This window comes from Rhododendron vialii, chromosome 8a (assembly GCF_030253575.1).
Source record: "Rhododendron vialii isolate Sample 1 chromosome 8a, ASM3025357v1".
Taxonomy (NCBI): Eukaryota; Viridiplantae; Streptophyta; class Magnoliopsida; order Ericales; family Ericaceae; genus Rhododendron; species Rhododendron vialii.
In genome coordinates this window covers 15,981,552-15,994,795 of record NC_080564.1, presented here as the reverse complement: position 1 = coordinate 15,994,795, position 13,244 = coordinate 15,981,552, and the positions used below count along the sequence as shown (strand labels likewise).

Here is a 13,244-nt window from a genome sequence, read left to right as displayed (position 1 = left end):
CGTCTCGCGACGGAGGAAGGAAGCCGGGGCCGTGAGCTCTGGAGTCAAACCATTGGACCCGAGCGTGGCCATGAGTGGTTCGGTGGTTATTGGTGGTAGTTCCGAGGGTGCGGGTGGCAGAGGTGCCGATGGTAGGGATACCGGACCGAGTGAGATTCCGTTGAGGGATCCGACGAAAGGCAAGAGCGTGGTAAGCGAGGAGGAGGGTGCCACAGAGGTTCCGGAGGAGGAGGTACTGTTTCGGCCAGCAGCAACGTCGTCGGGCCACAGACCGATCAAAAGACAGGATCTCGCAGAGTTTCTGAGTGAGGAGAGACTTGCCCGGCTCCTCAAGGAGGATCCCATGATTGGGGCTACTGTTTTGGAGGCTCGAAAAGAGCGAGTGCGGGCGATAGCCGCCTCAGAGGTCGCGACGAGGGCCGAGAGGGCGAGAGTAGCTGAGGAGGAGGCTCTGAGGGACGCAGAGATCGAGGAGAGGATTGGAGCGAGGGTACACGGGCCTAGGGTGACAGCGGTGTCTAAGGCAGAGGGTTTGGCTCGCGTTCCGTTTTCAGTAGAGGGGTATGGGCCACCTGTTCCGCACTTGTTCGTACCATCGGGTCTTGCAGCATACCGGCCAAGGCAGGCGGAGTACGACCCCGAGCTCGTTCTGAGGGACCCCGATACCCATATTTCGAGCAGCTGGGCTGAGGTAGATTTCTGAGAATCCCCCTTTTCCTTTTGCGATTGCAATTTTAAATGCAATGTCCGTACTTGAATACCAAAAGATGTAAGGTAATCCTTGAAGTAGATTCAAATAGGAAAACCATAGCTTTATATTGAATGCCATGCATGAGACATAATAACTTGAACCAACCATCTACTTCCACGTTACATTGATTACCTAGAACTTGAGGACGAAAACTTTGCATGCTGATATATCTCTTGTTGCTTATTTCCGTGTCTAATGCAGGAGAGAGCGAGATAGAGAGACATTCGAGGTTTTGGGGGCGCATGCAGCTCCTTGGCGTTGTATCAGGGTTTGCCTTAGAGGGTGAGGCAGTTGGTGGATGAGGCAGGCTTTGGGGGTTCATACAAACCCTTACCCCGGCCAGAAATGACCATGCTGTCCTGGTTGCACTTGCAGAGAGGTGGAGGGATACCACCAACACCTTCCACCTACTGCTCGAGGAGATGACGGTGACGCCTGCTGACTTTGCGGCGATCTCCGGCTTGAGGGTTGGAGGTGATCCTATCCCATTTGATTCGGGCATTCAGGAGGACGAGGCAGCCTTGGAATGGTTCTTGGGAGAGGTGCCCAAGGTTGAGGAGGGGATGGCAAGATATGGACAGTTTACCAGATACCTCACAAAGGAGGTGGCGACTGAGCAGGAGGCGGAACAGATGGCCCGGGCGTACTTGTTGTACCTTTTTGGCGCTACCCTGTACCCGAACAGGCGTAGCAAGGTTCACCTATCGTACTTGCCTGCATTGAGGGATCTGAGGACAGCCTCACGCTTTGACTGGGGAGGAGCTGCACTTGGTGTAGCTTATGGCTTTATGGGGGGACTCGTCGAGGACAGAGATGAGCACTGCTGGGTACTGGCGGATTTGGGAGGTATGATTATAATAGAGTAAAGCACATTTCCAATGTACACTTATCTATTTGAGTACATAACCTGCTCAGTAATATTTCTGCGTTGTACTAACGATTTGATCTTTTGATAACTGTGCAGCTCTGGGCCTATGAGGTTTTGAACATGTGTCGTCCAGTGACGAAGAGCCTAGACTTGGGGATCCTCCCGCGTGCTCATATCTGGAGTAAGAAGAACATGGGAGAGAAGAGAGGGAGAGGTGACCTGAATGGCTTCCGGATATACCTAGACGAGCTCCGACCCTCACAGGTATGACATGACTTTATCAAACGGAAATATGCATCCCTTTTTATTGCTTTAATGCTGTCGCTGACCGACGCTTGCATTGCTTGCTTGTGCAGGTAGAGTGGAATCCTTGGAGGGTGGCAGAGCCAGAGCCTGAATACCTGGCCAGGAGCAGGGTTGTGACAGCGAGCAGGGTGCTGCTGGAGTCGACTTTTGGTTGGCAGTGGTACTTGGGTGACCGAGTGACATGCCAATCACTTGGCCATGCAGGGTTCCAGGTGCCCGGACCGCTTCACCACGGGCCTCACACACAGGGGAGTACACGCTGGCCGAGTTAGAGATCTTCACACGGCTTGACACCGACTTGACACGCCACTTGCGTCCTGGCATGGACTATGCGGTTTACCAGAGAGAGCGCTTGGCGGGGCCGCTGAGGGTGCAAGAGTTCAAGGAGGTCCGGAGTCAGGCTCGTGGAGCTGCTGAGGAAAGGAGAGCGATTACCGTGAGTCAGAGTAGTGGTGAGAATCGCGTGAGACGGGGTCCGAGCAGACCAGTGAGAGGTGGGCCACCAGAGTTGACGTGAGAGGTGGGCCACCAGAGTTGACGTGGCAGATAGCAGTGGTAGACTCTCAGGGCAATCCAGCCGAGCTACACCTAGCCCCCGCCAGAGTTGAGCCAGCGCCCGTTACTGTGCCGGTAAGACATTGTAGCCTTTATTATTGTGCTTCCATAAAATCTTGAAACATTGCCTAATTGCTCATGTTCAAATTATTCTTGCAGGTGCCCAACGAGTGGGTGAACGAGGCTGTTCGGCGTATGCTTGCACTGGAGAATGTGATAAGGCGAGCGGTAAGTGGCTTGCCTTTGGACTTGCGCTACCCACCACCGGCGGCTCAGAGATCTCAGGTATATCTTTCAGAAAAACGATACATTCCTGCATTCGATACTTGACATATGCATGCTTTGCTCGATATATAGTACATTTTAATTGCCACCAACTTTGAAATCGATTGTACCTGCTTGCAAACATATAATACATAGAATGTATACTAAATGTGCAAAAATTTACAATGCAGACACAGGGACGGGCGACTCCTAGGAGAAAAAGCGCTAGAGAACCTCCACAAAAGAAGCTAGCAACTAGGACTCCTACTCCTCCACCCACTACTAGACCACAGACGCAGGGCGTACAGGCACCTGCTGCGAGTGAGGAGGCGGCCCGAGAGGCCGTGGCGCGCGCTGAGGAGAGGTATCAACTGAAGATGCGCCAAAGGCCTTCGTAGGATGAGCCGGTCCGCAAGAAGCGGCTAATCTTGCCCGAAGACTCTGAGGAGGAAGGGGAAGACGAGGAAGAGGAAGGAGAAGAAGACGAGGAGACGCCCGACAGCAGCGGTTCTGACGACTCAGCGGACGACCCTGGTTTTATACGGGATCCCAGAGAGAGGGACGACGACGATGACGACGGAGATGGCGATTGGTTCGGAGAAGACTAAGGGCTATTAAGAAGCCTCATTTCACTTTCCGCACTTTTGCTTTCTGCTTTTGGGCCTACGCGCCCGGGTAGATAGATAGAAGGCCAGAGTGCCTCACCTGATACTTTGATAGACGTTTTTGAGGCCTGTGTGCCCTTTTGACCTTGATGGGTGAGTGTGCCCGAATTAACATGATGGCTTTTGAGTGGCCGAAGTGCTGCACGCACAGTAGTCTTCTTTACTTTGACATAGATAGATTCTGGCTCAGCTATAAAATTTGCATTTTCGATTTATTTTACTCTCGTAACGAATTAGAGTAAATAAGCGCTTGCCACTGATACCATGCTTGCATTGATAATATACTGAGACTGCTCACAAATACCTGTCTATGTACAAACAGAACGAGCTCAGAAGGAAAACAAGAATGTACCTTAGGATACAAGGGAATGAAATATTGGACATTCACAAGTCAAAACCCAAAATACTCTAACTTGGATAAAAATGAGGCTTCCGTGAGGTCATGTATATGCAAAATGACCTACGAGAGCTGACGGAATCGAGAAACACATCCCGAAACGCAAACTTGACCAAAAACGTTACAAAGGACACAAAACGGACATGAGATGGAAAAACATGACTCTATTATGTCCCGGACTGAAACTGACACCTCCGTACAGTCATATTAGGTCACCATGATCTGTACAGCCTGAGAGAAAAGAGCATGAACCTTTGGACCGAGTTTCGAACTCCCGAAATGCTTATTTGGACTCGAAACGGGCCACCGAGGGTTCAAAAACCTCATTAAACGCGATATCTCGAATCTGATGCTTGGATACGGTTACATATGCTCATAGTGACTTGCCGAAACCATAAAAGCTGCAAAAGAACCCTTGGAACAGGAAGCGACCAAAATTGGACAGTAGCTGGTGCAATCTGTCAATTTGCAAGTTGAACCATCGCGCGAGGGAGTGAGTATATCGCGCGATGGAATGGATGCTGCTCATTCGCGCGATGGAATGAGATCATCGCGCGATGGTTGGGCCGTGCCAGGCCACCTTTATTTGACCATTTTAGGATGACCAAGCCTTGTCATCACCCTTTAACTACTCAGAGTACTTCAGGGGCAGCGCAGAGATGCCTTCACTTTGGAGAAAAGGATGCCACATTGTATGGATATTTTGCCCTGGGAAAGGAGAACGTTTCGTGTATTTTGTCTATAAAGAGACCAATACTCTGCTAATGGAAAGGCATTCCTCCCATAGTTTGAGAGTCCCACGAGAAGCGAAATGGCAAATAACCTCCCGGTCTTGATTAGCCCATGGCTTACGGCCTTTGTTGCTGGAGATTGGTTGTCATTCCTGTGGGCATTCGTGCCCTTTGGAATTTCCAGATTCCAAAATGCAAGGGCCCAGATCGAGGGAGCACGAGCGGGGAAGCAAGCGCTCGCAAAATACAAAGTCGCCACTCGGGTTTTGAAGGTCCGACACCCAAGGAACCGTATTTCGAAGCACTCGTCGCACTGTTTGATTTTGAAAAAGTTTAAGGAATCAGTCCATCATAACCATATCTGGGTTCGGGAGCCAGGTTACGAGAGGGGAATGGTTTTATGGCACCCCTCTCGCCCAATCCGGAGATCGGTCTCTACTTAGGCATTTGCGAAAAATGTTCGTTTGTGATTCTGTTTCATTAATCAATTTTTAGTCAATTAGGGCAGGGGAATAGTTAATCGGGGATTAATACTGTAACATGTTTGCAGGATGTGATGGATATATCATGGATGAATGGAATAAAATGAAAAGTGGGATAAAACCCAACACTCTCGATCAAACATCAAAACAAGGCTTTATATGAGATCAGCACAAATAATGGCCAACTTGCATGCGTGGATCAACCTGCATGCAAATACACCATCGCGCGACCATCTCATACACTCGCGCGAGTGTTGATGCCTCACCAACAGTTTGAGCTTTACCCCCTTCTAGGCTCTGGTAGGACCAGTACTCACCCAGGTGCAAACCAAGCAGTTTATAAGTACTTGAAAGTAAACAATATTACAACAGGCAGTAATGATTTTGAAATACAACTCCTAAACAGTGGGGGTGACCAAACAGAGGCCAAGGCCAAGCTGCTCATGCAAGGGCAGTTTCTAGAATTAAGCCAACCATCACGCGATAGAGTGACATACTCACGCGAGGTTTCTGACTGGACTTCCAGGAACTGCTTTGCATGTCTGGGCTCTGAGAACATATTCAGGAGCAAACCAGGGGCATTCTCAAGCTGAATAACTAAAAGTTCTAAGTTTAACTACAAATTTTAGCATACAAGATAGTGAAATATCACAAATATTTTCCATAGGAAGGCATAAGATCATAAACGAACGAGGACAAGGATCCCATCCCCATGAGAACCATATCGTGCTGACTAGAACAGTCGCGCGATGGAATGGGTATCTCGTGCGTGGGAGAGCTTTTCCACGGTAACTTGTAACTCTGCTGGCTTTAGGACCAGAACTGGTATTGATTACCAGCCTTGGCCCTGTCAGCCCCCCTCAGGGGTTCGAACAGTAAGCAGAAAAGTATTATACCTTTGCTTGAGTGTCTTGAAGATGGCTTGAATGAGGTGGTGAGGCTTGGATGGTGATTGTGTGGGAGTGAGTGCAATATGGGGTGCTTGTGTTTAAACTTCCTTCTTCTTTCTTGAGAAAATATTGGTAACCTTTTAAGATGAAGCATGGGGGGGGGGGGTACTTATAGAAGGAGGAGTTGGTTGGTGGCTAGGCAAGGCCATGTAAAGCTGGTCACAATTGCTTGGTGGAGAAGTGGGGTGGCAAAGGTGATGGGAGAATGGGGTAGAGGTGGTGCAAGGGGAGCCCCCCAGAACGCTGTTCAGTCGGCGAAACGGGGTTACATAGGCCTGTAGCCCCCTGATCACCACGCAATCTGGGTGAAAATGACAGGTGTTAACCATCGCACGAGACAGTGAGTCCATCGCGCGAGTGTCAAGCTAAACCCCGCGAGGGTCAATAGTCAAAACTTTGACTTTGACCACCACCTGGCAAGCAAAGCATCGCGCGAGGGTTCCAGTGCATCGCGCGACTGTAAAACCTGAGGTCCAGGTTTGGATTCAAGGGTTTTCAGGGCTGAGGATGGGTTCCACACACGCCAAATTCAAGCCATTCCATGTTTTCAAGACTATTGTAATGCCCCGAATTTTGGGTACGTTAAGAAGACAATTTATTGATAACATCTGTAACGCCCTGAATTTTGGGTACGTTAAAAGGACATTTTATTCATACAATCAAATGGAGTCTGGCTCTTATTATAACAAATACTCTCACCAGAGTTCAATATATTACACAAATGAAGAGGGTTCTAAGGTTCCTAACTACAGCTCCTCCTTCTTCTCCATCCTAGCCAGCTCCTTAGCTCCAAAAGCCTCCACGGTGATCTGTTTACCCTGATCATCTACAAAGTCTGACACATTATACCAGCGTCGCCACCGATATAATATGTCAGGGTCACCAAAAAGGCAACACCGTGAGCTACAAAGCTCAGCAGAGTAATCCCATACCCGCTAACCCATACTTACAAACAATAGGAACTAACACATCAATTTCCACATGATAAGTATAAACACAGTTTAATCAATGACACATCCACATTCGTTAATCAACTATCGTTGGTGTTCCAAGATTTCAGAGTTTCTCCTACGCGACTCATCGTAGACCGTGTCAACATTTTCATTTACAAAACAACCTTTCAAAAGACATTTGTTTAACACAAAACGTTTGCATTGGCTCCGTACCGCGGATAACCAAGCTACACGCCCAACCTTTTTAAAATCATTAGCATTGGCTCCGTACCGCGGATAACCAAGCCACACACTTTCAAAATCATTTGCATTGGCTCCGTACCGCGGATAACCAAGCTACACACCCAACTTTGGTTCCGCCGCGCCGGGTTCCCAAGTATCCTCACAATGGTTCCGCCGCGCCGGGTTCCCATTGGCACACAAAAATATTTGCATTGGCTCCGTACCGCGGATAACCAAGCTACATACCCAACCTTGGTTCCGCCGCGCCGGGTTCCCAAGTATCCTCACAATGGTTCCGCCGCGCCGGGTTCCCATTGGCACACAAAAATATTTGCATTGGCTCCGTACCGCGGATAACCAAGCTACACACCCAACCTTGGTTCCGTCGCGCCGGGTTCCCAAGTATCCTCACAATGGTTCCGCCGCGCCGGGTTCCCATTGGCACACAAAAATATTTGCATTGGCTCCGTACCGCGGATAACCAAGCTTTACCTCACCATGGTTCCGCCGCTCCGGATTCCCATGGGAACGCACACATTTAAAAACCCTCGATTCCGCCGCTCCGGGTTCCCCAGTATTTCCACAACGATTCCGCCGCTCCGGGTTCTCATTGGGTTTTTCAACACACACCACACAATGGGCTACCACGTCCGGCCTCATTGCGGTTTCCAAAATATTTCAAAACCTTTTTAAAACACTTCTTTTACACACGCACACAACTCACATAATGCCACCCAAAATCGGTCATTATGTAGTTTCAAAATATTTCCTTCCTCGGAAAACATTTCCCTTCATTAACCACACCCTAGGTGTCATGTTTCTACTTTCTCGATTCTCGTGTCTCGTTACATGCAAAGACTCCGCGGTAGGACAAACGTAAGCAAGAATCATCCTAACAAGATCATCCAATTCTATATTACTTTAACACGCTCAATCACCACTTATAGCATAACGCCACATATACGGACGCCTTTGGAGTGTATCACTTATGCTTTATTCAAAGCACAACGCCACATGTACGGACGTCTTTGGAGTGAAATCACTTATGCTTTATCACATATCACAAGTAATACAAGCAACTCATATACGCATATTCATAACTATCTTAAAGATAAAAATACGAATACTTCTAATCAAACGATAAGTACGTAAATAAAGATAATCTACTTTATATCATACGGTTCTATACATAGAGTTAGGGTCAAGGGGTTCTACCTTACTTCTTGGCGGTAGTCGGCTACGGAAAGTACGTCGGTGGTCGGACGGAGTAACTTCCTACGATGGTCTCCGGTAGCTTCGAAAGAGAAAGGTTTCTCTCGAAACTTCTACTTGACTATTACTACTACTACTTTTGGATCGAGAGGGTGGTCGAGTGGCGGTTTAGTGGCGGCTTAGGTTGAGTTTCTTGAAGAACTCAAGAACAACTCAAGAACAAGAAGAACAAAAGCAAGAACAAAGAAAGAACACTAATTTTCTAGAGAGAGAAGTCGCTAGGTGAAGGTGTGAGTTGAATGAGAAGCATGGGGTGCTATTTATAGGCAAAACTTTGGCTCCCTCTCCCTCTCTAATGGCCGGCCCTCTCTCTCTCTAAATCCTCCATGGATTTGCTCCATAACTCAATCTTTCACTTGTCAAACTTTGATTGAAAGCTTGATGGGCTAGGATATTAGGCTTGCATGGCTAGGATTTGTACCAAGGATGGGATTATGGAAGATTTGTTGTAAGGAAAGGAGACAAGAGTACAAGATTTGGTTTTAAACAAAGCATGGAGGTACAAATGGGGAGTTAAGTTTGGTTAGGGAAAAGATTCTCCAAGGATTGGAGAAAGATCAAGGAAAGATCAAGCATGGTACAACCAACCTTCCTCTCTCCTTCCTCCTCTCTCTCTCTCTCTCTCGGGTTCTCTCTCTCTCTCTCTCTCTCTCTCTCTCTCCTAGTACTCTACACACTCACACACACACACACACATATATATATATAAATGCAAGAAAGAATAAGAAAGGTACAAAGGTACAAGATTCACAAAATCAAATACCCGTTAAAAGAAATCTAATTGGGTACAAAACCCCAATACAAAATAATAAAGGAGTACTTTGAAAATTTTTAGGTCTTAAAGGCTACTAAGGCTAATAAGTACTTTCAAATTAAAATATGGGTACTTCATCACATGGGTTTTTAAGAAAAAGACTAGTTAAAAGAATAACTCTTTTACCCAATGGATAATAAATACCCTAACTTTTATTATCCAATGGACAATAATAACTAGGGAACTTTTATAGTAAAATACTCAAGGAGTACTTTTAAGCATGTGACAAAAGCCCTATATTAAATATAGGTGTGGTACCAAGTACCCCAATTAAATAAAAAGGCTAGGATTCTCCCCATTAAAATAATAATAAAGTACAAGTCAAATCAACTTTATTGGAAGGTTCCCTAGTCACATCGGTACTTTTATTTGGTCAAAAAACTCTATTACCCAAGGGTTACTAACTTCCCTAACGGTTATTACCCAATGGATAATAATTCTTCTTGCGGTTAATAACCAATGGACAAAAGAGTACAAGTACCTTTTTATAAAAATAAAATTTTGAAAAGACTACATGTACTTTTATAATAAAAAGTTTATTATCCAATGGACAAAAATTACCCTAACCATTATGGACCAATGGATAAAGACAAAGGTTCAAAAGGTCCGAAAGGTTCAAAAGGTTCATCGAGTAACTAGGTACGTTGGTTGCTTGGTTCCTCCAAGTAGTCGGTTGGAAACTAACTAAATATATCACGTAGGGTTTCTAGTCGAGACCAAAATCTAACTACAACGAAGATAACATATAGCCACTCAAAAGAAAATAAGTAAATTAAATAAAATTCAAATTTTTAACGAAATTTTTATTGACCAAAATTCAGGGTCGTTACAATCTATCCCCCTTAAAATAATTTCGTCCCCGAAATTGGCGCGCTACTACAGATTAGACTAGGTTGCTAGACCGGGTCTTGGAGTCATCGGCTATCCCCCTTAAAAATTTGAAGTAGGTCACCATCAATTGAATTAAGCCTCATCACTTGCTTAACGAGATGGGGTTGAAGTTGCTTCTGCCGTCGAACAGCTTGCCTCGTCGTACGCCTTCGGTAAGGTCTCTACCGTAAATACCAACGCCAAATGCAGAACCTCTACCAAATCGTCATGCGGACTAGCATCCCACAAGCATTCCTAATACATCCTTGTTGAACCCTTATGCTCCTTGATATTAAACCTATCTCCAAAAGTAGGAAACAATGGGTCCATTCTTCATAATCGTAGGGCATGAGTATTCCATTGGACATCAATAAGCAAGCCCTACGATACTCTTCAGTATTCGCAAAGACATTGAAAGAACCTTTGCAGTCCCGAGAAAATAAGACCTTGGTAGCGTCGACTTCTAGCGGCTGCTTCCAATCCAGTACTGCTTTGACCTTGATTCCCTCCTTGGATACCACGTGCCCCAAGAACTTAACCACTTCTGGCCAGAACTTGTCTTGGCATAAAGTTGGCTATTTCAGAGTACTCGTAGTACCATCCGAAAGTGTCCTTCGTGCTTCTCCTGATAAGTCATCGAGCCTTGGCAATAGATACCGGTTCTTGATGGTGACTTGATTTAGCTCTCTATATAGTCGAAGCGTGCCTTCTTTCTTCTTCTCGAACGATGTCGGTGCTTCCCATGGTAACGTACTCGGCTTGATAGGCCCTTAATCCAATAGCTCTTGCAATTGGGTCTTGATCTCCCTTAATTCCGCAGGGGCCTTTTGGTATGGCGCCATAGAAATTGGTGCCGTTCCTGGCTGAAGTTCTATAGAGAAGTCTATTTCTCCTTAAGGCGATAAGCCAGGAAGTTCTTCAGGGAAAACATCGGCATACTCGTACACGATGTGTGGAAATCCCACTTCCATTCTATTGGCTTCCTCCAATTGAAGACTAGCGAGCCATCCAAATAGTTGGTTCTTCCATCTGATACCAAGTTATGGATTCTGCTACCTCGATCTTTTCGTCGCTGAACTCGCTATCCGTCTATCCCCCTTAAAAGGAATCGAGTCCCTTCTAAGGTATAGGCTGTCACCCTTCTTCTGATGGCAGTCTATGATCGCTCAACGTGCAGATCGCCAGTTCATCCTCAGGATTACGTCGAAATCCGCCATATCGATCACTCGAAGGTCGCAAGTCAGCTACCTCTAGTTCGCACTCTCTATACACTAAACTGACAGCTATACTCCCTTCAACTAGTACGTGGCCAAGGCCACACGATCTCCGTCCTGGGTAACTCCGAAGGTGCTGAGGATCATCTTGACCTCATTCAGCCACGTCTCGTCTACGATAGGGTTGGTGTCTTCGTGAAAAGTTGGGGGTTGGCGTTTGCAGAACTCGTTCATCGCTCCGGTTCGGTTTATGGATCCATCGTCATGGTTTTGGTGGTTGGCGTTCAAGGCAGCAACAAACGCTTGCACGATTCGGGTTAGGTCGGGGTTCGCGTTAGAGGGTTCTCCATTATCGTATCCTAATCCGCGGCGCGTATTAACAATCTACGAAGGAAAATCGAAAGGGGGTTTTTGTTTACTAAAACAAATTTTCTTTTTGCAAATGGTCTATCTTTCAAAAGCCAAAGGTAGTTTAACAAATAGTATGCAACGGTACTCTTTAAAAATAAAGCAGGTTTTTCATAGATAAGAACAGTATTCAACATAAGCATAGAATTAAAAACATAAACATAGAGTTCTACTATAAAACAAGTAGATTAGAACACGATTTCCTACTACAAGCTGAGGCGGTCCTACATAGTCCTACAGCTAGGCAAGTCTTATTCCATACTGCTAGTGCAATATTCTAGGGTAGTTCGATTCCGAAGACTTCCTTCAGCCACATCTTGTAGCTCCTTTTAGCTGCGGTCTCTTCCCTAAGAAGATGCTCGCGTTCTTGGGCGAGCAGTTCTTCCATAGTCGGGACGTTTGGCTCCTCCACTGGTTCCGGGTAGTACTGAGAGAGGTTTAGTATTGCAGCTTCAAGCTCTGGGTCAAACATGAGATAATCGTTGGTTTGCTCAAAGTTTTGCACAAGCGGTGCGGGAACTAGGGTAGGTGGAGAGTTCTCGGGAATTGCAACTGGTGGGGACATCTCCCAAGTGATTGGGACCTCATAGAGCTCCATGTCATCCTCTGGTGGGGGTGTTGGTTGAAAATACTCAGGTGCTAGTAGTGAGCGATAATTGGCTAAAACACGTGGGGCAAAAGGTGGGCGTCCTCCTTGCGGTATGTTCGACATCTATAACAATAAGGAAGGTTATATTTCTAGACTTTAACGGGTTAAGGGGTAGTTTTTCACGCCATAAGGGATAAGATGCAAGTCCACACATAAACAAAGATCACATACAAAAGAAAACATAAGTCTCTTATTACCAAATAAAATGAGTACAACGTAGATGGCTGCTAGCCTAATCTTACTGTCTCTAGTTACAACAAAAGGTCCAACTACTACTAAATCCTTAACATCTTACATCCTGAAGGATTACAACGATTACTAGTTTTATTCTAGGCACGCCTAAGCAGTCTCCTAGGCCTCATAGATCCTTTGGGGTCTCGTCCTCCTCGAGATTCTCTTCACCTAACAGGTTTTCCTCCTCGGTCACCTCTTTGGCGTCCTTATCACCATCGACTTCTTCCTCTTCAACCTCAAAGTTCTCCATCGGGGGTAAAACACCGAAATACTCATGGTAAGCAAACATGATCGGAAACATTTCCGAAAACCAGGGGTCCTTTTCAACGGGAATAGGGGTATTCTGCTGCACTCTTTGGAAATCTCTCTTTTCCTTAAGTACCGCAGCAATAAAGGCAGGGTCTTCCAACATTTGTGCTGTCAGGATTTCTATGGTATTTCTGGGTTGATAGGCTTCGGCTAAAAGATCAACCAGACGTTTCATCTACAAGGAAAAGTGTCAACCTCAATTAGGAAAATTTTTAGGACAGGGTTTTGCTAATACTAAGAAAAACCTTCGAGTTTCTAAGTTCCACATTCAACTCTTGATTTAAGTCACCATCCAATTGTTCGGGAATTCCCAGCTCAGCGGTACTGCCA

General features: G+C 46.2%; 1 protein-coding gene across 1 annotated transcript; it reads left to right on the top strand.

The window, feature by feature from the left end:
• Window positions 1-1,091: 1,091 nt before the first annotated feature.
• LOC131298986 (uncharacterized) lies at window positions 1,092-1,839 on the top strand. Its single transcript, XM_058324508.1, has 2 exons — window positions 1,092-1,597; window positions 1,716-1,839. Exons 1-2 carry the CDS (start codon window positions 1,174-1,176, stop codon window positions 1,727-1,729), a joined length of 438 nt encoding a protein of 145 aa, XP_058180491.1. The 5' UTR covers window positions 1,092-1,173; the 3' UTR covers window positions 1,730-1,839.
• Window positions 1,840-13,244: the final 11,405 nt, after the last annotated feature.

Coding starts and splice junctions, on each gene's coding strand:
- LOC131298986 (XM_058324508.1), top strand. CDS start 1,174: ATGACGGTGACGCCTGCTGACTTTGCGGCGATCTCCGGCTTGAGGGTT.